Below are 22,890 nucleotides of genomic sequence, written 5' to 3'. Positions count from 1 at the left end.
ACAGATACAGCGTGTGTCTTTAAGATGGAGGTAAGGGGGTAAGGTGTTTGTGAAGAAGCGGTTCCGACCCTGCCTTGCCAGTGGCCAAATCTAAGAGCACAGTAGCTGACGGAGCGCTACAAGCAGCATTTGTTAAACTCATGTCCCTCTACCTAATGCCGGCCAAGCCTCACGGAGGGGGCAATGTCTGAGGGTGCACAAGCCTTTCGGGGCAGGGTGGCTGTGTGCACATCTCAGATGAGCTTCTGTGTAAGTAACAAATCAAAACATGTCCGGAGTATCACAAGATGACAAGGCTACAAATTCTACAGCGCCAAACTGAAATGCCAGGGACTAACTCCCTCCGTGAACTACAGAATGCTACTCAGTTACTGTGTGTGTGTGTGTGTGTGTGTGTGTGTATGTGTGTGTGTGTGTAAATCAAAAAAGGTTGAGAGCTCAAGGTCTCCCACGGAACACATTCTGCTTCCAGAAGAGAGAAATTCAGACCCTCCCCACCTGAAGAGAGAAGGCTGGAATAGATGGCATCTATTCAAAACAGGCTTTAGACACTGGCCTGCTGTCACTGTGAGTGGGGGGGACAATGGAGGGAACACCAGCCCACAAATGCAAGTCCGCACCCTGACCGGTTCTGCTTTCTCTTCTTAAACATGAAAGAGTAAGATCCGAAACTTCTGATGACTTAAAAAAAAGAAAATCATATCATATTTTAGGGTTACTTTCACAGCAAAAAAAAAATTATAAAAGTTATCCTGCTATTTACACGTTCATATTTTCAAAAGGATGACCCACTGTTGTCAGAAAAGGAGGGGAGACAAGGCCTATACTGCAGGGGAAATGTACCTTGAGGTATTATTTTGTGTGAGACAGCTGAAACGTCAGGATTTTAATTTTTTTGTTGGTTTTGTTTTTGTGTGTGTCCGAAGGCAATCTAACAGATTGGAACCCTGATAAGATCGCGCCCATGCAGCCTCGCCTGGGCACCGGGAGACTGGTCACGTCTGTGACTCGTTACAGTACTGTGGACAAGAGCTGCTGCATGGAACACTGAACACGGGCAGAACAACCTCCTGTGTACGACACTGTGTGTTGCAAAGAATGCCTAGACCAGAGCAATGCCGGGGCCACGATTCACCACAGGCAAGATCCACAAAGGAATTCTGTTAGGACAAAGGGAAGGCTGCTGGCTTTCCCCGTGGCAAACACCTCGCTGATCGCTAGCTATGCGCAGCTTCATGAATGCCAGGGAAGCAGAGATCACGTTTGGCTGAGGGGTAGTGGATGGGGCAGAGAATCCTTTTTGCCTGCCAAGCAACAATCCTCGTCCCCTTAGAGCGAGACAGTTTCCTTATAATTAAGTTCACTTAAACATGATTAAGAAGAACAAAAAATTAAAAAAGAGCAAGGAGGAGGAGTAAGAGGAGGAGGTTTTTGAAGTTGATGTAAGATGAACTTTAAGGTCAGCACGAGTGAGACATGGTTTCCTGAGCTTGAAAGGGTTCTGAATTCAGAAAAGGATGAGTACTTTTTCCCAGAGAACACCGGAGCCCCCGGGGCCCCACGGGAGCCCTGGGTTAACACTGCACGGCTAGGATGGAGAATCCTGTACCAGACTGGTTTTGCTGGGCTGCCAGGCCTGCCAGCGACCACAGGAGGACCCCGAGGTCTCTGCCCTTCGCTTCTTGCTCTCACTCCCCTTCCCCGCCAGGACATGGGATACCATGGACACAGAAACCATAGAACAAGATGCAAAGCTACTTCCTTCCCCTTTCTGCCCTCTCCTCCCCCCTTTTGCAGAATGCATAGTTACAATTCACGTTACAAAATAAAGAAGCAATGATGACCACGTATGGGACCTTTTTTTTTGAAAAAAGAAAAAAAAAATCCAACAACCTCTTCTTAAATTCAGTATCAAAATTCACATTTGCATAATAATACATTTCAAGGCCATTAGAGAGGAATGAGAGTGAAGCACTGAGCGGCAGGCAGCATCTCTCCTCCCTTTGTCTTCCTGAATGAAGCTGAAGGAAGTGGAAGGAATCTTGCGGGAGGGATCGGTTTCCTCTTTGGGGAGTTCTGAGGAATTATGGGAATGGCCCTTAGTTTTCACTTGATATTTCTTTAGAAGATCGGGAGTAGGGAGAAGAGGTGGAATCGTTTAAAACAAATAAAAACAAATGAAGACACGCTGCAGGTTTCTATGTTTTAGCTATAATAGTTCTGAAGAAATAAAATATGATTTCAGATTTTTCTCTTTTCTTTCTCAAGCACTTCAATCTTATCCTTTCAAAGCCTTTTCCTTGTGTGTAATACCCTGTTCGCAGAAACAGCAACACGAAGTGACTTCCATTTGAGAAAGGAGTTGCCTTCTCAGGACACAGACTCAGAGGGTGGAACTGCGCCGCCCGCTCTGCACGCAGACGCTGGGAAAGGCCGTCCTGACATGCGTGAATGTGTCACAAACATCACCATATTTCAGCTCTCCAGTGCTTACAGGAAAACAAAAAGGGAAACAACCAGACGTGCACACACACACACATACACGAAGAAAACTAGGTAACGCAGATAATAAATTCTACCTGCGCTCCTGGACTAACCTGGGTCTCTGTCACCTGTGCACCATCACCTCACTGCCCCTCTCCCAGGTCCCAGAGCCTCTCCCACACCCTGACTGTGCAACATGGATGCTAATGAACACTCCAACAGCTGCCCGGAGACCGCCAGGAGAAAGGCTGACTTCCCTCCAGACGAGGCTGACCATCTTTCTGTTTTCTCCTAATGGACAGCTTCTTCCTAAAACAGACGGTCTCTGGACTCACCAAGGCACATCCAGAAATACTACACATAAGTAACTAATTCCTTGGACAAAATTAAAAAGGGGGGGGGAGGGTAGAGGTGGTGTTTTAAACACATTTATTCTAACTTACCCCGAAATTTCTGGCAAGAAGTGTGTGCTGAAGGCATCACTTAGTGAGAAACTACACTACCTTTAGAAGGTATGTAACTTAATGGTTCCAAAGGTTTTTCCCTTGGTCTCGTATAAACACCTCCCCCTTTTCGTTTTTGGCGAACACAGGTAGGACACCTATCTTGCTCTCCGTAAAGCTCTGCTGTCAGGCTGGTCCTGCAGGAAGGCTGCCCCCCCCCCCCCCCCCACTCTGGCCGCCTCTCCCAACCCCACCCTCTGAGGAGGGTGCACACCTTTCGGCAGCCGGAGGAGGACTGCCGCCTTCAGCATGCGGTCCCAGAGAGCAGGGGAGGGAAGGAGAGCCCTTCACAACTCCGCCACGTATTGCTAGCCACCCTCACCGCTCGTCTTCTGCTGCTCACTCTTAGTTGTAAAAAGGAATTTTACTTCTTTAAAACACAGTCCCAACTTCTTAATATTGCCTCAGAATGGGTCAATTCCAATTGGGATTTTATTTCCAAAGCAATGATTTACTAGGGAAACACTTCTTTTTTTTAAATTTAAAACAGAACGTTTCTTGCCTTTATCTGACCTTTCCCCTCCCATGATCAAAACGAGTGTTGGCAGAATGAAGACTCAGCCCACTGAGTCTTGCAGAGGCCCCTTGACCAGGGTAGTACCATTTTTTCTGGTGTGCAATTTCTCGTTAAAAACAAATTCAGGTGTACAGCTAACTGAAAAGGGAATGACTGAAATTCTGTGAGGCAAACACTGGCAGTTTCGGTGACTTTTGCTATTTTTGGTGGTGGTAGCAGGTTACTATAAGAGATTGACAGTTTAAAAATCACTCAAATGTTCCAACACTGGGGAATTCCTCCAGATCTAGTCAGAGTGACCACCCGCAGGAAGCATGGATGCCCAGGCGGTGGGGAGGAACTCTTTCCTGATCAGGGTTCCCTTCACCACCCTGTAGGTGCTCATGGCCTCTTTGCTTTGGCGGTGTGGGTAGGAGGAGGCATTCTGGGTGGGGTAGGGAGGGCCAACGTTCAATTTTTAAGTTATTACAATGTTCACAGATTTGGAAGTTGATAATTATTTCAAATCTAAAGAATGTGATGCCAGCACCTCCTTTGTCAAATTTAAGGTCAAGAAAACAACACTATCATTGACAAGTGGGGACGACCTCTGAAAATACACACACCTTTGGCACTGGCCATGAACCTACAGACCATACTACAGGGCATGGTCTAACTGTGAAACTATATATATTTTGTTTTTAATAGGTTGAGGATATTGTTGACAACATTATGTATATTTGTCTATTTCTAGACTGTGTGGACACCCTGTACTTGCAGATAAGAAAGCAGAGGGGGTGGCACAGGGGGTGCAGCAGAGGGTAAGGGCAAGGGCACCCTATTTTTAAAATGATGCTGAGGTCAAAGATTGACAATTCACTGTATACACACAGGCTAGACTATGTTCATTTGCACTATCGCATGCGGCCTGGTTGTTGTACACTCATAGAAGGGAAAACAAAGAATAAGATTTCTTTTTGCAATAACACGAAGAAGTGTAGTTAATGCACAGACAGGAAGTGTTGACAAAAACTTGGCAAAAATACTGGAGAAGAAAAAGTTTGATTTTTTTTTTAACAGCTAAAAATATATCTCTACTCCTAGCTAAAGATCTTATAGATAATTAAAACAAAAGAAAAAAAACCCCTCCAAATCCAAAACAACAACCTACAAAGTGTCATGTGTTGAATCTGAATGCTGAGGACGGGGGAGAAGGGGACCTTTTCTACATAAAGACTCAATTGTTCCCTAATCTTAGAGATGGCTGTTACAGCCAAGTCTGCTGAAAACATCCGGTTTGCACTGCAAAGAAAACAGGCTTGGCTGAAACATTTTGCTCAGCACACAGACATCTTCATTCTGTTTAAAGAGTCAAGATGCCAGAATATAAAAAATAAAATTAAAAAGTACACAGCATCTGAGGTCGATATGGAATCTGGCTGTTAACTCTACAAAAACTGTCCCCTTTCCCCCCAAAAAAGTGGTGAAAGTGAGAGTGAATATTTGCAACAAGTTAATGGCCTGTGAAATTTTAGTTTCTGCTAGATGCATTAGTAAAAGCTCTTCCAAATTCTTAGGCAGGAATTTATTTTCCGTTCTTTTCTGTTGCATATCTTATACACCACATTCAGCCCACAGGAACTTGGAAGAACCAACTGCTAATTTGTGTGCTACATTCATGTCAGAAGAGGTGGGAGAGTTCTTAGAACAGGAGCCATAGTAATAGAAAATCAAACTGCTATAAATAAAACAAACTGAATGGCAGTCAATGGGTAATGCTGATTTACTGGGGGACACTGATGAAAGAATTCTGTTCAGGGCTTTCACTGCGGCACTGCTAGTTAACTTCTATGAATGTCGTAAATGAAAAATATCAAGGGCCAGGGCCTGAGGGATCAGAGATGCTACATCCACTTTTTCACAGTGTCTTGGAGATAGGAACTTTGCTGTTGTTTTTTTTTAAAAACAATAACACCTAAAATTAGGTAATGGCACTGGATCTCAATTGCCAGCAGAGGTCCCCAGTGTGATGAAGACATCCCTTTCCCTACTAGTGCTTCTTTTGTTTTGGCTCCTCATGTGGTAGACAGAAACCAAGTTCGTGATGTTTGAGAGATGGACACCTCTAGCCACTAGTAATCAAGTGTTTAAAGAAACAAAGGGGAACTAGTAAAAAATTGGAAAGCTCAAATTTACATGAGCAGAATGTTGATGAAGCAAATTTATGTAATGAGAGGTGACTAGCAAGCCTCTGCACACAGGCCAGAATGTGGTGGAGGAGGAGCCACTCCCACTGAATTTTCTGAAGTGTTTTGAAGCCGCATATCCTCTCAGCAGACATGGCTCTTGCCAAAGAATACCATGGAAAGCAGAGTTTTTCTCTTCCATTACATCTCACTAGATCCTGTTCTTAAGTCACTGCCAACCAATAAAAGCAAAGCTTCCAGCAAGTTGATAACAGAAAAAAAGGAGAAGAAATAAAAAGGACAGGGAAAGGGAGGAGAGGAAGGACAAGAATAGAAAAATACGAACCCCTTTCTACTGGCCTGACACAGACTTTCCCAATCATTCTGGTTGTCACACTGGCACACCTGGAGGGCACTGACACAAGGAAGGACCGTGGCATTCCACAGTTTCCAGACATAAAGCGTATTTAACGTCCTTGATTTCTGTGTATTTATTTACTCTAAATTTAGCCCACTGCCTTTGGGGCCTGTCCAGACCACTCCAATGTCCTTATCAGGCAAGCGTCTTAACGTCTGAGGAGTGACCGGACCACGAGCACATACACACGGGTTCCCCTGCTTAGGATGCCTGGGTGTATGTACGAAGGCACTAATGCGGTTTTAGAGAAATTGCAGGCAGCAACCCCACCCACTCCCTGTACCTGTCGAGTGGGAGTTTCTTTCCCACTGGGAAGCTTAGATGTTTGAAAGAAGCTGTGGTCATGCTTGGGAATTCTGACCCCGGGCCCCAGGAGGGAATACAAAAGGAGAATTCGACATCACCCAAAACTGAAAGGAAACACTCCACATCTCCGGCTGAGGGATGGGGATAGTTAAGCAGCAGATCTTTAAAACAGCATTTAAAATGAGCACAACAGTGGCTGGGAGCAAAAAAAGTAAAATCACTTGTTCCTTATTAGATTCTATTATTTTCTCCTCCTGCCATAACAAATGGAGGTAAGACAGACATTCTTCATTAATAGAACAGTCCATAGATATTTTTCCTCTAGTAATGCCTATATTTAAAATTTGTTCCAAAAGTTATTAACCTATATTTCCTAACTCTTTACATAGATTCTCAGCAATCCAACGGTACTATTTTACAGATTACTTTTTTTTAAGCTGTTGTTTTTTTCTTTCTTTCTTTTGTTGGTAGGGCTGGGGGAAGGGAGAAGGGTTCCTTTAACAAAAATAAAAAATTAGTAGGGGAGATTCCAGTTCAGTCTTAAATGGAAAGGAACAAAGTGATGGAATTTCCATTTATATACACCAAACACTCTCCCATTAAATTACACACAATGTCAAATAAATCCGTGATAGAGCACTTATAAAGCTCAATCCTTCTCCCATATTTTTAAAGATAATGAATTTACCTGTTGCTGCTAAATTGATCATTTTTAAAAAATATTTATTTCTACATGTTTTAAAAGGTGTGATTCCCCAGTATGACAATAACGTTTGGAGACTTTTCTTTTTACATATTTTTTTTACATAAAAATTTTTTAAACTTTTTGAAGTTTCAGGAACTTGTAAAAGTTTATTAACAGGAAAGAAACAGCTGTCTATCTAGGATAAGATACGGTTAAATAAACCCATCTTCAAAAAACTGGCTTCCTACCCTAGAATTCCTGAGAATGCTTGCAAATTTTAAAGCAGGAAAATAAATGTTAAAAACGAAAACAAAAAACACTGTTAAATGCTCCCAGAGTTAGTCTTCATCTAAAATATATATTTATATGTATATATATATATATGTATATATATACGCACTTTTTGGTCTTTTTAAAAAGTTTTAAATTTTTTCCCTTTAAGCTTATGATGGAAGAACATTTTAGCTTCTCATGTTAATTTTACATATTTCAAATCCCTCAGTATGTCTTGTAAACAAGAGGGGCTCTAGCACCCGGCTTTCACCGTAGTATCGTAAGGAACTCAACTAACCCATAGTGCAGGTCAAGGAACCAACAGGCTGGAAGGGTGGAGGGGGGGGCAGGACACGGCAGGAAACCAGAATGGCAGGGTCACCACTGGCTCTCGGGAGCCTCGGGACTCGCTCCTCGCCTAGCCTAGGGACGCTAGGAGTTAGCCTTCTGGAGATGTCTGACCACAGCTGCTCTTCACCTGGAGCTCGCCACATGGCAGGGTTTTGCCCCTCACACAGAGCAGCAGTGGGGCTGGGAGGAGACACTGTATACGTGGGCGGAGGTGGAAGGGGCATGGTGGCGATGAAAACCGAGAGCAGGAGGAGGGCACGGTTAGTTTCTACAAGGCATCCAATGGACCAAACCAACGCTGGCAACTCAAGTTTGACCACCTACCCACGAAGGGTTCCTAAAGACTTGTATGAGCGAATGCTCACTTGAATTATGCATGTCAATCTCTTTAGAGGCTAGGTTTATAATCAACAGGGTAAGCCGAGAGGACTACAGAATTCCCATTCTTTGTCTCACAAAACCACTTAAATGAGTTTTTGCCTTTTCCTATACATACCCACCCACCCACCTACACAAATACACAAGCTAAAAGTCAAAAACATTAGGCATTGTTATATCCTTCACTGAAGATGCTAAAGAAAGAAAAACTCCTTTGTCCTCACTAGCAGCAAGTTATGGAGGACAGTAGAGGTCTGCTCCCACCAAGGGTTGGAATGGGCAGGTATTTGCTGGTACAGAATGTCGGCACTTTATGTTAAACAGTATAATGCAGATTGGGATGTCCACACAAGTGCTAGCACATTACCGGCATACAACTCCCCTCCCCCCACCCACCCGCCATCTGCTTTGTATAAAGGGGTACCCCCTCAGGGCTGCTATAGCTCTTCACAAAAAGCAGTTTGATACATTTTGATTCCAACATAAGTACATACATGTTGGTGATAACTGTGGATTAAAAGATGCCTCCTATTCGGCCCAGAGTACTACTACATTGATGCTTAAAAAAAAAAGTCTTTAAATACCAAAATAAAAAAAGCAACATTATAAGGAAAAAAAAAAAGAGGTCAAAACCAAAAAAGGTGCAATACTTAAAAGTCTTTGCTAAGTTATACCTGCCTAAGCAAAACCACATACACAGGAAATACACAACACAGAGAAACGAAAGGAAACGCTTGAAGTACACACTGGTTTAAGAACATTCGTTAAGTAAACGTTTCTGTCAGTGATGGCCTGGTGCTGTAACACGCCACGGCCTGGCACAGGTAACGCTCAGCAAGAAAGGAGCAGAGAGGGAGGAGCTGCGGATGCTTTCAGGAGGCTGCTCACAACTTACTTTTTTGTTTCCGTAAAATGAAAGAGAGAATAGAAATGTTGAATTCAGCATTACCTGACTTTCTGATGAATTTCTCATACCTGATTACACAAGAAAGGAGGAGAACACAGTTTTTCTGCTTTCGAGACATCACATAATTAAAAACTAACTTATCATCTGTTCCCATTCAAAGTCACGAAAAGGCCTGCGTAAAACTTAACAGAGATTCAGATGTGCCCTCGTGGCCACTTGTTTTAAAAAACAGAAATAAACAAACACACAGCTGCTCCCAGAGGTACCTCCTGCTCTCCTAATTTTCTGGACTTGGCAGTGCTCCGCGCTACTGCCAGGTCAGAAGAAACGCTGGAGAAAACGCACCCTCAGGCTCATTTGCAGATGTAAAGGAGCTCCCCGCTTTCAGCATTCAAAAGCACTCTGTTCGTTTGAACGCAGCCCAAAGGAGTTGCTTTAGTAGCAGTGGCTCTCCGTGCTTGTGTGTTCTCATAGTTAAAAAATAATAATAATCAAAGTAAAAAGCAGATGGCCGGCCAGCCAGCCTACGGACTGTCAGCAACGCAGCTTTCTGAGAAATCAGGGTCAGGAAGGAGGACGAGGCAGAAGAGGACATAGGCACACACACACACACACACACACACAGACAAGAGAGAAGGATGCACGTGAATGCACATGAACACACGTGCACACACATACCAGAACGAGCATGCCTGGGCAGTTACATGTGCCAGAACACACTGGTATTTATCAACCAGCCAATCACAAATTTTTCCTTTTTTTTTTTTAGGTTTTTTTGTTTTTGTTTTTAAAGTGAGGCTCCGTCAAGTCTTCCCTCCCCCCACCCCAACAATTCTTTTGAATTCCCCTCCCTCCCAAACATGGTAGACCTAAGGACGGAAACACACCCAGTGCAAACAAAGTTAAAAAGCTATTTTTCAGTATATATGTTTCTTAGCAACAACTTCCATATAACATGAAAAAAGTGAAAAACTAGAAACTAATTTTTTTAATTTTTTTTGTGTTTAAATTTAAATGGTATGTGTACTTGCTTCACATTGTCTTTCTAGGTTGGCGTTCATGATTCAAGTATTTCAAGAGTGATATGTTCTCTTTTTGGATTCATATTCCAAACGAAAAAACTGAAGTTATAAGGGAGGCAACTATGTGCTCAGACAGTCTGTCAATGACCCACCTTTTTTTTCTCTCTCCGTTTTCTTTTTTCCTTTTAAAAATGTATTTATTGCAAGTTGAAAAAAAAAACGAAAAGGTCAAGTTAGTGCTGCTGCTGTTCCAAAAAAGGTCACGAGGTCAGAGTTGAAAGTTCAAAGTTCAGATTGAATCCGACCCTCCTCCTAGAAGGTCACCAGGTAGTAAAGGAGCAGGGCTGCCCATCCTATGGGGATCTTCCACAGTTGGGACTCCCCACAAGCTAGAAGAATAGTTTGGGGGCCCCCACAACGAAGCGCCAGCAAGATCGGCCCCACTGCTGCCGCCAGCACTGCTGCTCCATTGCCCGAGCCCTGTGGACCCACCAAAAAGATTCAGAGCAGGTCCGACGGGATCTGACTGGGTCTGGCTGGTCTCCAGCGACTGCCATCCTGCTGCGGGTGCACTTGGGGTTGCTGCAGGTGTAGGGGGCTGAGCTTGTGCCAGAAAGCGGCTAACTTCATCATCGGTGGCAAACTCAGCCAGGATGGTAGTGTTTCCCAACACACACCTGGAAAAAAGGGAAGAGAAGAACCATGGATTTGAGGAAAATCCTAAAGCACAAAGGGACTGAGCATTTTGAGTCCTTGTTATTCGAAGTGCAGTCCTTTGACTAGAAGCGTCCACATCCCCTGGATGCTTTTTAAAGTGCAGAATCACAGTATCAGAACCTGCATTTTTACCAGGCCACCAGGTACTGGTGCTTTATTTAAAGCAATAAAATATCACAAAATCTCAAGATATCCAAAGACTATTGGAGGATACTATAGATCGATATCCCTTGATATGTGAAATTTATATGTCAAGAATAATGTCACCTCCCCCCACCTCCATGGGAGGTAAAAGATCACACACCAAGCATCAAGCTGACCCAGCTTCAGGCACCTGGAAATGCTGCTCCATCTCAGCGGCAGGCTCACTGCTGGAGCCTCACCATTATCTGCTTGTTCTGGGTGCAGCTGTTTGTTGTGGCATATGCAGCCACAGGGAGTCAGCTCTTTCTTGTCCACTGTTCTGAGAGTGGCAGGGAGGGGGATGGTCAAAGTCTGATCCAGTCCCACCTACTTGATGCAAAACCCCTGCTATCCATCAAGACCACAATATTCCATCACCCACAAAGAAGCCAGAGTAAGCAGTTAGATAGGATTATAAAAAGAGACAGTAATTATGGTTTCACGTTTTTATAGATATTGACCTTTGTTTTACGGTACTTAAAATTTATTCACTACTTCACTAATTTTTCACTTATGGAATCCTCATTATCGACCTGTGATGCACACAGGACAATCCATGCTTAGCAGGTAAAGAACAGCCACCTTAATACCAAACAACTGCTATGCGATGGTGTTGTTTTGGGCGTGTTCTCGTGCATCTTTGTTTAATTAAGCAGGTGCCAGAGTGTTCATGTGTGCATCTTCCTGCGTATTGGTCTCAGTGAGCGTACAGGATGGGTACTCACATGTGCAGTGCAGTTTGGGCCTTGGCTGCCTCCTGTTTGGTGCTGTATCGGATCAGGGCGGTGCCCTGCGTTAGGTTCAGGTGGAATGTCAGCAGTGGGCCATGCTGCATGCAGATGGTTCTCAAGGTTGACCCATCAATCTAAGGAGTAAGACATTTGTGAGATAAAAACTGGAGGTGGGTATGAAAGGAAGTCAAGTGACCTTTCTTATATATGAGAATGAGAAGGGCTTCTGGCTTGTAAAGAGTATTAGTACTAAATAAGTCTCGGAGGGATGAATGAAGAACTCAATGCATCGAATACAGAGGTCTTAAAGGAAAATCTTAAGATACGCAAAGCATTGGGCAGAGATCTAATGTGCCCATTTTGCAAATTAAAAAGTTTGCACAAGTGCAGCTCAAAACAAAAGCATATGATTCAACCTGTGGTCTATATTCTTTAAGATGTAAACATGTGCTAATTTGTAGAGCTTTAAAAAGCATAAATAAGATGCTACCCAAAGAAGAGTTTAAGAAAACACAAAATTCTCAGCATCATTACTAATGTAGTAGTCTTCCACCTCCCCAGTTAACAACCTCACAAAGAGCTAGACAGAAAGTCACAAACAAAGAAAGCACTGCTAACCATCTGATGATTTAAAGTACTGACGGCTGCCCCAGCTCACAGACTATTCTGATATCCTCTTTCTCCTACTTTGGCCATCTCAAGGTGAAACTATTTCTACCTACTGCTCTGTCCTCTGCTGCCCACTGCCAATGGGACCAAAGGTTGTAGTTGCTCACCTTAGCCAGGATCTTACCACTAAGATATTCAGTGATTGGGGATAATTGCCCTCACCTATGACTCAAATGAATAGATCTATTTATTCACTCTGATTAATTTATTTGTATCGAGATCTCAACTCTGTTTATTTAAGCTACTCAGTCCAACATTTCAGTTCATTTCTTTGGAAGTGAAACAGATTCCTTTTGGAAGAGCCTTCCAAAGTGCTACTGGTGGCAGCAGTGGGAAACATTCTGTGGTTTTACCATGGAAACCCTGCAGGATGAGACTGGCAGTTTCCCCGTAGTTCTTTATAGAAAACTAGTGGCCCAGTGCACAGATTCGTGTACACTGAAAGGAAATCAGAAGAAATATTTTAATATCGCTATTTGCCCTTTCTCTATAATAGAAGTGTCAACCAAATTCACGATTGACAATGACAGATGGAAACACACAAACACATGCGTGCGATCAGCCCCAGCAAGCGCTTTATATATATAGAATAAACTTCCTTAATTAGACCTGCTTTCTGATTTAGCTAAACCTTTTCCAGCCCAGTGAAGCACCCCAACTTCTCTTTCAGGTAATTGTGAGCAACACAGCAGTAAATATCAACCTGGAGCAGATAATTATTGTAGATCACGCAGGGAGAACAAAGGGTGAAATATTTAACTGTAGCAGTGTTTGACTATATTCTGCTCAGTGAGAAAACCTGAAGTCATTTTCAAGGTCTACATTTCTTCTTTTCAGTCGTGTTCTAAACTTTCTAAATCTCCATTTTCTGGCTAATGAAAGAAAATAGGATTCCACCGAGTCTCCTACCTACCTACTCCAGGACTTCTGTGAGGATCAAATGAGATGAGGCATGGGAAAATGCTTCACAGACGTTTGGTTAAAGTGTAAAAGGTCTGCACCTGGCTATAAAGCAAGTCGTGTTCCTGAGTTGAAGAAACTCCAAGGAGGCTAGTCGCTAGGGAGAGGAAGCTGGGCGTTGCTATGTAACGTCATTACCTGGCACCCACAGCGACCGTTTCTGGGCTGGGCTGTGGGCCGCATTTTGCGCCACGGATACTCGGCAGCATCGGCTGCGATTTGGTGGGCTGTCACTCCGGGGTGGTGGTGGGACCTGTGTCCCATTTGGGGGAAGCCGAGTATTGCTTTGTGGGTGCCAGGTCCTTGTAAATGGCAGCTTCCACATGGAGCATCTGCCCCCTGGTGGTCAGTGCATGTCATAGCGACCAGTCGGACACTTAGCATATTAGCCTTGTATATATATATATAGACTATAGGCCTGATGCATGAAATTTGTGCAAGGGGTGTGGCTCTCACAGCTGCGGCAGCTTGCCTCAGCCCTTGAAGCCCCAGCTTTGTCTGGAAGGTCGTCCAGGAGGACGTCCCGAAGGTTGTTCGGCTGTCCAGTCTAATTAGCATATTATGCTTCTATTATTATAGATGATTGGAGAAACAGCTCTTAGCATTGTTTTTAAAGTGACAATTGACTACAGAAGCATATCAACATATGCCACTAGTGACTTTTCAGTATAGATGTCTTCCAAAAATATTTTAGGTAATAAAAAGTAAATTTATCCAGGCACCAAAGATTTGACCTTATAACCTTTTAAACTACAACCGAGATTAGTCTGCTAACCGGCAAGTGTTGATTTTTAAATACAAACACAGCCAACCCCTATATTCCTTTTTATACACATATATACATACTATTTTTCATATTATAAGACAGGAGTGAAAATAAAATAAAATGGGAGTGAATAGTTGGTTAGCTTGCCCAGTCTCATTTCAATAGAGTGTATCCCTTCTCTCATCCTAATCACATTACACCCACCACACTGTGTGTGACTACTTAGAAATAATGTTTTGAGGATGGTTGTAAAAAATCTTCATGATATAGTTTTGAGGATGGTTATAAAAATCTTCATGCTTTAGTCAACTATTAGCTAAATAACCTGGGGCTTCTGGCTGAGTTATTAGATACAGGGATTAAGAGCCAATCCAGTCTCTTTCTCATGTTAATTGTATTTAGGAAACTGCCTTTCTCAGCATGTACCATGAAATACAAGCCCTGGGTTTACTCGCAAATTTATGTATATTTGGTGACAAAAGTGACCTATCTAACCTTAGATAAGTTCGCTGGGCAAATAAATTTAGGAGAAGCTCTATTTCCCCACAGTGGATCATAACACATGTTAGCATATTAAAGGAACTAAAAAGTCTCAGAGTGAAGAAACCTGCTTAATTTTGTTTAATCAAGTATACATTCCCAACTTATTAGGCCAGACACCTACTAATATCCCATGGGAGCCACTCTGGAAGTGCTAGCTTAGCAAAGTGTACACAACTTCATTTATGAATTCAATGCTAGACAAATCATTCTGTGTGTCGAAGGCAGGGAGGCCTAATTGATCTCTCTTTTTTAAAAATATATTTTTATTGACTTCAGAGAGGAAGGAAGAGGGAGAGATAGAAACATCAATGATGAGAGAATCATCAATCAGCTGCCTCCTGCACGCCCCCCACTAGGGATTGAGCCCGCAACCCGGGCATGTGCCCTGACTGGGAATAGAACTGTGATCTCCTGGTTCATAGGTCGATGCTCAAACACCGAGCCACGCCAGCCAGGCACCTAATTGAGCTCTTTTAACAAGATGCTGTAAAGGTTGTGCTGGCAAGTCCAAATGAAGGGTATGGGCTCCGTTTCGATGGGTTCTTTAACCTCATTTGAATGCTTAACATAATGCTGCTGCAAATATGTCAGTTATCAAAGCAACCAATGTGAAGGGAGGGTGCTCTGGTACAACTCAAGTCCCACCAAACTACAAACAACCCAGAGGGCATGTTCTGATGATGGAAAGGAGTGATGCCATCTACATAGAAGAGCATAACAGAGAGAAAATCAGAAGTACCCACGAAGCATTTAAACCTCATGAAATAGACACATTCCTTCTGCAGAGATAGATGGTTAATTATTTATGAAGCAGAAAAACAGTTAATATCAAGTCTCAAGTCTTTAGTAATTAAAAACAGGTAACTTTTTGCACGTGGTTAAAACACTTAAATAGCTATCTCCCACTTAGTTCTAGATTCTGACAGGCAAATCTGGTTGGCTGTCACTCTAGGGTGGTGGTGGGGCCTGTGTCCCACTTAGGGGAAGCCAAGTATTGCTTTGTGGGTGCCAGGTCCTTGTAAATGGCAGCTCCCGCATGGAGCATCTGCCGCTGGTGGTCAGTGCACGTCATAGCGACCGGTTGGGCACTTAGCATATTAGCTTTTATATATATGCTACATAGCAAGTTATCTCTGCTAAACAGAATTCGCCAGGTAATAATGCCCCGCTTTCACCATTTTACAAACTACACATGTTAACATCACCATGAAGGCAGGCGTGAAGCTGAGCGGCCAACATCCCCCATTCAGCAGTAGGCTTTGAGCCTTGGGTAGGAAGACACACCCTTGCAGGCTAGACCTCTCTGCAGTGACAGGAAATAAATTAGTTTTTCTATCTGCCCACATCTCTGAGGTTCTCCCTCTTAACACAATTAAGTTCTAGCTAGAAAATCACAAGAAAGCATGACTACCTGTGGAGTGAGATTATGAAGAACCAGCCAGTAACTAGGACGAACTGAACCACCATCACTCCAGGTAGAGCCTATAAGCAATCAGAAAATAAGATTAGGAAAAAACATCAAGAAATTTTAAAAGGCACGAGTGAGAAACATTTTCATATAGGCCACATGCTCCTTCTGTCCTCGTATAAATCAGTGTCTCTTTTTTCCACCTCACCATCACCTTTATCTGTCACTGAATAGCCTGCTCTCTTCTCCGAGACCTGGATCCCTATGCGTTCTCATGCCTTCTCTACAAGACAACATTTGCCTCCTAGTGCTCTCACTCTGCCGTTTGTCATTTTTACTCCATCAGCACCTTGGGAGTTCCTGGGTCCCTTTGCCTTACACTGACTGCAAATCTCCACTCAAGAGATACTTTGGCCTCTACCAGCCAACCTGAATTTCCTCTCTTGTGAAGACTTCATATCTTCACCATTTGTGTTAACATAAGACCTGTGTGTTTGAACAAGGATGCTCCTTTATGCAGATCCTTCTCACCCGAGGCAAGCCGTGAGTCCTGTGTCCCCCACCCCCTGACTGATCGTGGTGCTGTGCTGCTCCAGGGAGATGATGGTTTGGGGTTGGTCAGACCAGGCGGTGGGCGGGGCAGCGGTGTAGTGTTCCTTGAGGAAATATGGTTCTTCCACATCTTGTTGGAGAGATGAGTGGGGTTGTGTCCTATGGGATCTGGGGACCATGTTGATTTGTAATCAGGGAACTTTGCTGTAAGAAAATTGAGGAAGGAGTAAGGTTAGATCGGTTACTTTTGTCACCAAATACACATAACTTCTGTGCGCGGACGTGTGCGCGCATGTGCGCGCGCACACACACACACATTTAAATTCTAAAAACAGTAAGTGCACATTTAAAAAGCAGCAATGCAAAATAATAGTTTTTGAGCTTACTAAATATAAAATTTCCAATGACTATTACTCTGAATTGACAAATTAACAAATGGAGTAAAGCTTTAATAAGATATCCAATCCCTACTTCTTTCTTAACTAAACACAGCCCGAAAGGGAAGATAAATTCAAGGGCAGTATTCCTGAACCCATTAGACTTCTAGATATAGAATATGAAACCTAGCAGAACTAAGACATTCTACAAATACTTATTGACTTAATGGAAATTACATTAGAAAATTACGTTTTTCTTGATATCCAGAATATTAGATATCAACATTCAAACAGATTTTTAAAAATACAATCAACACATATTCTCTAAGGGCTTACTATGCTTTAAGACGCTAAATCAGTGTGTGGGTAATATAAATAGTTATTCCCAAGAACTTCAAGGTCAGATGGGAAGACAAAACAGGTGAACAACAAAACTGGTAACCCCAGGCAACATCAGATATGCTCAATACACAGAGAAGAAAGACAATAATGGACTGTCAGCAAAGGCTTTGCAAAGACAGGTCTTGAAGGATTTACATAAACAGATGGGCTCAGAGTTTACACCTATTCTGTACCAAATAGGCTTTCCCCCAATTTTGGCTGAACAACATTCCACCAGGGCAGAAAGGTAAAGGAGGCCGTGAAGGTAGGCTGGGGACTGACTGATTGAGCTATCAGGAGATTTCGCAGTAGATTCAGTATGTCGTATTTAAAGTAGGATCGAAAACCTGGGTGACAGCAAACAGAATGGAACAGAGACATGGATAAGAGAGGTACGACGGCAGACTAAACCACTTGGGGACATCATCACTGCCTGGATCCAGGGAACAAGGGAGAAATGAAAGAGCAAAAACAATACTGACATTTTGTGACTTAGTGATACAAGAGCGCATCACTAAGAAAAATACAGCGTTTAGTTTAAAAGGAAAGATAATTTTGGAGGTGGGACAGTGTATGTTCAGTTTTAGACAAATCTGGGCTAATTCTTGGGCCATCTCTCAGGTGAATGTCCAATTATAGACAAAAGATAAATCAGATAAACCTGAGATATGGGCAGTTATAGGAATAAAAGAGTTAGGTGAAAATGAGTTTTTACATGTAAGGAAGAAGTCCTGCAAAAGTATAATGTAGGGCAGTGGTTAAAACATGAAATACTAAGTTGGCTCCTTTATACACTCAGACCTGAGGCAAATTACATTAGCTCTTTGAACCTCAGTTTCTTCATCTACAAAATGGGGATAACACCAGAGCCTCCTTACTTTTAGTGAAAGTAAGATAAACATTCATGCTGAGCCCTGGCTGGTGTGGCTCAGTGGTTGGTTGGGTGTGGTCCTGTGCACTGAAAGGTTGCCGGTTTGATCCCTAGTAGGGGGCATGCAGGAGGCAGCTGATCAATGTTTTGTATTACATCAATGTTTCCTTCTCTCTCCCATTCCCTTCCTCTCTCTCTCTCTTATTAAAAAAAAGCCCTTGCTGGTTTGGCTCAGTGGATAGAGCGTTGGCCTGCAGACTCAAGGGTCCCAGGTTTGATTCCAGTCAAGGGCACATACCCAGGCTGCAGGCTCGATCTCCAGTAGGGGGCATGCAGGAGGCAGCCAATCAATGATGCTCTCTCATCATTGATGTTTCTCTCTCTCCCCTCTCCCTTCCTCTCTAAAATGAATAAAAAAATATATTTTAAAAAATCAATAAAACAGGACATCAAAAAGAAAAAAAAATGGAATTTATGCTAACAACAGTGTGGTGATAGCTGGGGGGTAGGTGGAGGTGGGCAAAGAGGGTAAAAGGGGACGAAAGAGACTTTACTTGGGGCAATAAGCACATGATGCAGTGTGCAGATAATGTTTTCCTGAGTTGTACACTTAAAACCTGTATGGTTTTGCGAACGTATGTCACCCCAATAAATTCAATTAAAAAAAAAAAGAAGCTTGAGATAAAATACTGTGATGAGGCAGCACATGCAGTGAGAGAAGGCACACTGGGGAGCTGGACAGGTGACATCTGAGGGAAACCTTCCTGCTCAGCTCCGCTGCCATCGACTGCATCTTCATGAGATACCCCAGCTGACCCCAACTGCAGCAGAAAAACTGGCCAACTAGGCCCTGCCCAGACTTCTAACCCACTGAGTCATTAGAAAGAAATAAGTCATTGCTTTTTTTTTTAAAAAAGGAATTTATGTTGAGGGCTTAGCATGCTGCCTGGTTTACAGGAGCACTCAATAAAATGACAGATTATTGTTGCACTGTTGATATGACAGAGGTAAAAAGAAAAAAAATAGAAAATAATTTGTAAGGTCATTAACCTGCAGAGTCTTAGTAGGTAGCTAAGGACTTGTTTTATTTACTTTTGCCTAGACAAAGAACAGAAGCCTTAATGACTTGAATGGCTTAAGGTCCAACTTTTCCAAGATCAAAGTGACAATTACTAATGATTTCTCTCCCAATCTGTAAGGCATTGTGTTAAGTGAGTGACTTCAAAGGCTCTATTATACCCATTATATAGCCATTAACTTTTCCATCCCCTAGTCTTCCCCAAAAAACAAAACAACAAAAAAGGAACTCAATAAAGGTTGTTGGTAGAATTAATCAAGGTCCTCTTGTTTTCCCTTAGCCTTTAAAAATGTATTTATTTATTTTAGAGAGAAAAAGGAAAGGCGTGGGGGGGAGGAAAGGAGAGGGAGGGAGGGAGGGAGGGAGGGAGGGAGGGAGGGAGGGAGGGAGGGAGAGAGAGAGAGAGAGAGAGAGAGAGAGAGAGAGAGAGAGAGAGAGAGAGAGAGATTTGTTGTCCCACTTATTTATGCATCATTGGTGATACTTGTATGTGCCCTGACTGGGGATCAAACCCGCAACCTTGGTGTATCGGGACAATGCTCTAATCAACTGAGCTACCCAGCCAGGGCTGCCCATAGACTTTGTCTGAAAGTGCAAGGATTTTTAGAGAAAAGCAAGCTATAATTGGCTGCCTTAGGAATAACAACCTGGACTTGCCTGGTTCTTCCCATGGCCCTTGATTCTCCTGGCAGATTGGTTAAAAGAAAAGCACTTGTGCCATCAGAATATAACCTCTGACCTCTTTCAACACTGACAACTCTCTGTGAATGTGTCACCATTTGCTTTGTCCTAAAGCTGTGTCATCCTGCCCTTCTGACACTGGAAGGTCCTCCAGAACATGGTCAATACAAGAGTTGTGCCTCCATCCATGCTGACATATTGCTGCTATTCAACTACTATAAAAGTATTCGTTAAGAAATACATGCCAATGTCCTGTGTACAAGGAAACAAACAGGTCACACTTATACCTGAAGTGCTATGAACGTTGGTAAAGGAGTTGTCAGAGGCACTGTAGGGCCAGGCACCAGGTGAAGGCAGCGAGGTGTTGAGGGAAGAATTAGACCCTTTGAGTGACAGATGAAAATATTACAGATAAATGTCAGTATAACAAATGAAACTTGGAAAATCTTTATGTTCTTAAGTTTTCTGGTTAAATTATTAGATAGTAGCAAGTATAAATGAAGCCACAGGTTGACACATTTGAAAATGTTGGGTATTGAATCATCAACACAGGGATGCTTGACTTATTTACCTGTGGTGTTATCCCGCAGAAGTTGGTGGTCAGTATCTACAATGGGAGATGTGGCTGTACCCCCCAGCACACTTCCTGGGGTGACATAGGGATCAGATTCAGGGTCAATGTTTTGGATACCTTTCCATGGCACTCCTGGTTGGAATTCTGAGAGAAGAAGAACAAGTATTAGAGGTTTTTGTTTTTAAATATATTTTTATTAATTTCAGAGAGAAAGAGAGAGATAGAAACATCAATGATAAGAGAGTATCATTGATCAGCTGCCTCCCGCATGCCCCCCTACTGGGGATGAAGCCCACAATCCAGGCATGTGCCCTGACCGGGAATCAAGCAGTGACCTCCTGGTTCATAGGTCAATGCTCAACCACTGAGCCACGCCGACCAGGCAAGAGGTAGAAGGTTGTTCAAAAAATGATACAATAAAGTTATTTTTTGATATAAGAAATAGATCTGTAAAAAGTCTAAATAATCTATTTTATTTCATATTTTCATCATAGAATTTTTAAAAATGTCATCCTGAAAATATACTCTGGCAGCAACCTTTGTGTTATCACAACATGTCAACCTTCTGTCTCTCTATGGTTGTGAAGTTAACGCCAGAGCTCATCAGTGTCTAGTCCTAATACCTGCTCTTCCTGCTCCCAGGGAAATTCAGGCCTGGGGGCAGGGGGCAGGATTAAGGCCTGGTCCTCATGAGAACTATTCAGGCATCTAGGACAAGAACTGAGAGAAAATCTAGGTTGGGGATCCGTGTCTTCTTCCATTTATCTCACTGCAAATTGGCACAGAAGAAAACACAATACAAATGTCCACTACTACATGGAATGTGCAGGGACAACTGGCAGGAATAATTAGGCTTATCATGAAAAAGCCTGGAATATGTGTAAGTAGTGTTTACAATTTTTATTGGTTAATTTCAATCATATTTGAAGTTACGTGATGTGCTAATAACATTTTATTTTTCTAATCACGATGAAGGGAAGCAATGTGCATTATATATGAGCAACAGGCATTATATAAGCCTACTTTAATAAACTGAAACTCAGTATGCTCATATCACAAATATAACTATGTAGATAGGTTTAGAAGGACATATACCAAATGTTCTTTTTATTTTTGCTTTACTACATTAAAATTTTTTTCTACAATGAATAGGTTATTTGTATTGAGAGAGAGAGAGAGAGAGAGAGAGAGAAAGCAACAAATATTCTCATTCACTCACTACTGTGAACTTGACAATAAATACTTGCTTAAAAAATAAATCAATTCAATGGCTATTTCAGAAGAATCCAGGTTACAAAGCATCCTATGACAAATGCATGCCAAGCCCCAGCTCCAAGTCGCCATCTTTTATCTCCGGATTCCCCTCCAGACTTCCTTCGGCGTATCCCAAGTCCACGCAGTATTTACCACTCAGTAGCTTACCTTGCAGGCAATCAGTGTCAACACCTTATTTTCCTGACTGAATGCTACAGAGCAGAGACCGTATCTAATGAAAATTTTCTATCTTCCCACAGCATATCACATACTTTGCTTTTATCAGGCAGTAATTACTAAATGAAGCAAATGAAAGTAGATGCCTTAGTAAAGTGGATGGCGAAAACAATTTGTTCAGAATTCCTGGACAATACCTGGAGGCCAACTGGCATTGCTGGATTTACTTCCGATTTTATTTGTTGGTGGAGATTTGGCAGGTAACCAGCTATCACCAGCAGGACCCGTATGGCCACCCAGTGTGTCACCTGGGATGATATCAAACTGGTTGTATGGTGACCCTCCTCGGGTCTTACCAGGGGCCACTATAGCGCCTGACAAAAGAGAGAGGAAATTAATTCACACTTGGAAAAGACTCCTGTGAATAGAACTTGTCAATCTTTTATTTAGAGAAACTCAAACGAATACAGTATTCTGAAGCTTATGAAGTAGAGAGTACTAGGATGAGGGGTCACGCTTGAGATCCAGTCTATAATTAATAAGAGGGATGACCATGACAATTCATTTCAGTTTCTCACTCATGCACATAACACTATTTTCATTCTTGAATGTTCCTTTTAGTTTTAAAATTCCATGGTCTTATGAAGTCAACTAAACTTTCATAAACTACAAATCACACCATTATCCCCACAGTTTCTACACTAATGACTCAAGAGTGAGAAATAATAGAAACATTAAACAACTTGCAGCACATAAGGAGGTTTCTTAACGACATTTGTATCGATACTACCCACCCAAGTTCTTCAGTGCTGATCAGGCCTAGTTTTGCCGGCAGAAGCAATATAAACGCAGGGAAGTCCACTGGAGAGAAAAGCATCTGCAACTGCTTTAAATTCCAAAGCCATGAGATGGAATTCCTGCCTAGGGTCTCTGCCAGGACAAGACCAGCAGTGAACTCT

At 42.6% G+C, this 22,890-nt stretch overlaps 1 protein-coding gene across 3 annotated transcripts in view; it reads right to left on the bottom strand.

The window, feature by feature from the left end:
* Nucleotides 1-9,721: 9,721 nt before the first annotated feature.
* The window catches only part of TNRC6B (trinucleotide repeat containing adaptor 6B), a 206,037-nt gene continuing 192,868 nt past the window's right edge, over nt 9,722-22,890 (bottom strand). For 2 of the 3 annotated variants that reach the window (XM_054719553.1, XM_054719552.1), the window contains 7 exons: nt 22,129-22,305; nt 20,498-20,644; nt 20,214-20,309; nt 16,518-16,742; nt 15,990-16,060; nt 11,635-11,774; nt 9,722-10,686 (listed from right to left, as the gene is read on the bottom strand). In XM_054719553.1, the coding sequence (XP_054575528.1) occupies nt 10,299-10,686; nt 11,635-11,774; nt 15,990-16,060; nt 16,518-16,742; nt 20,214-20,309; nt 20,498-20,644; nt 22,129-22,305 (1,244 nt within the window). In that variant the 3' untranslated portion in view covers nt 9,722-10,298. The remainder of the gene's footprint in view (nt 10,687-11,634; nt 11,775-15,989; nt 16,061-16,517; nt 16,743-20,213; nt 20,310-20,497; nt 20,645-22,128; nt 22,306-22,890) is intronic. The other variant, XM_054719551.1, reaches the window with a different exon arrangement.

Source organism: Eptesicus fuscus, chromosome 7 (genome assembly GCF_027574615.1).
Source record: "Eptesicus fuscus isolate TK198812 chromosome 7, DD_ASM_mEF_20220401, whole genome shotgun sequence".
Lineage (NCBI taxonomy): Eukaryota > Metazoa > Chordata > Mammalia > Chiroptera > Vespertilionidae > Eptesicus > Eptesicus fuscus.
Note: the sequence above shows the minus strand (reverse complement) of the source record. Positions and strands in the feature narration are given on the sequence as shown.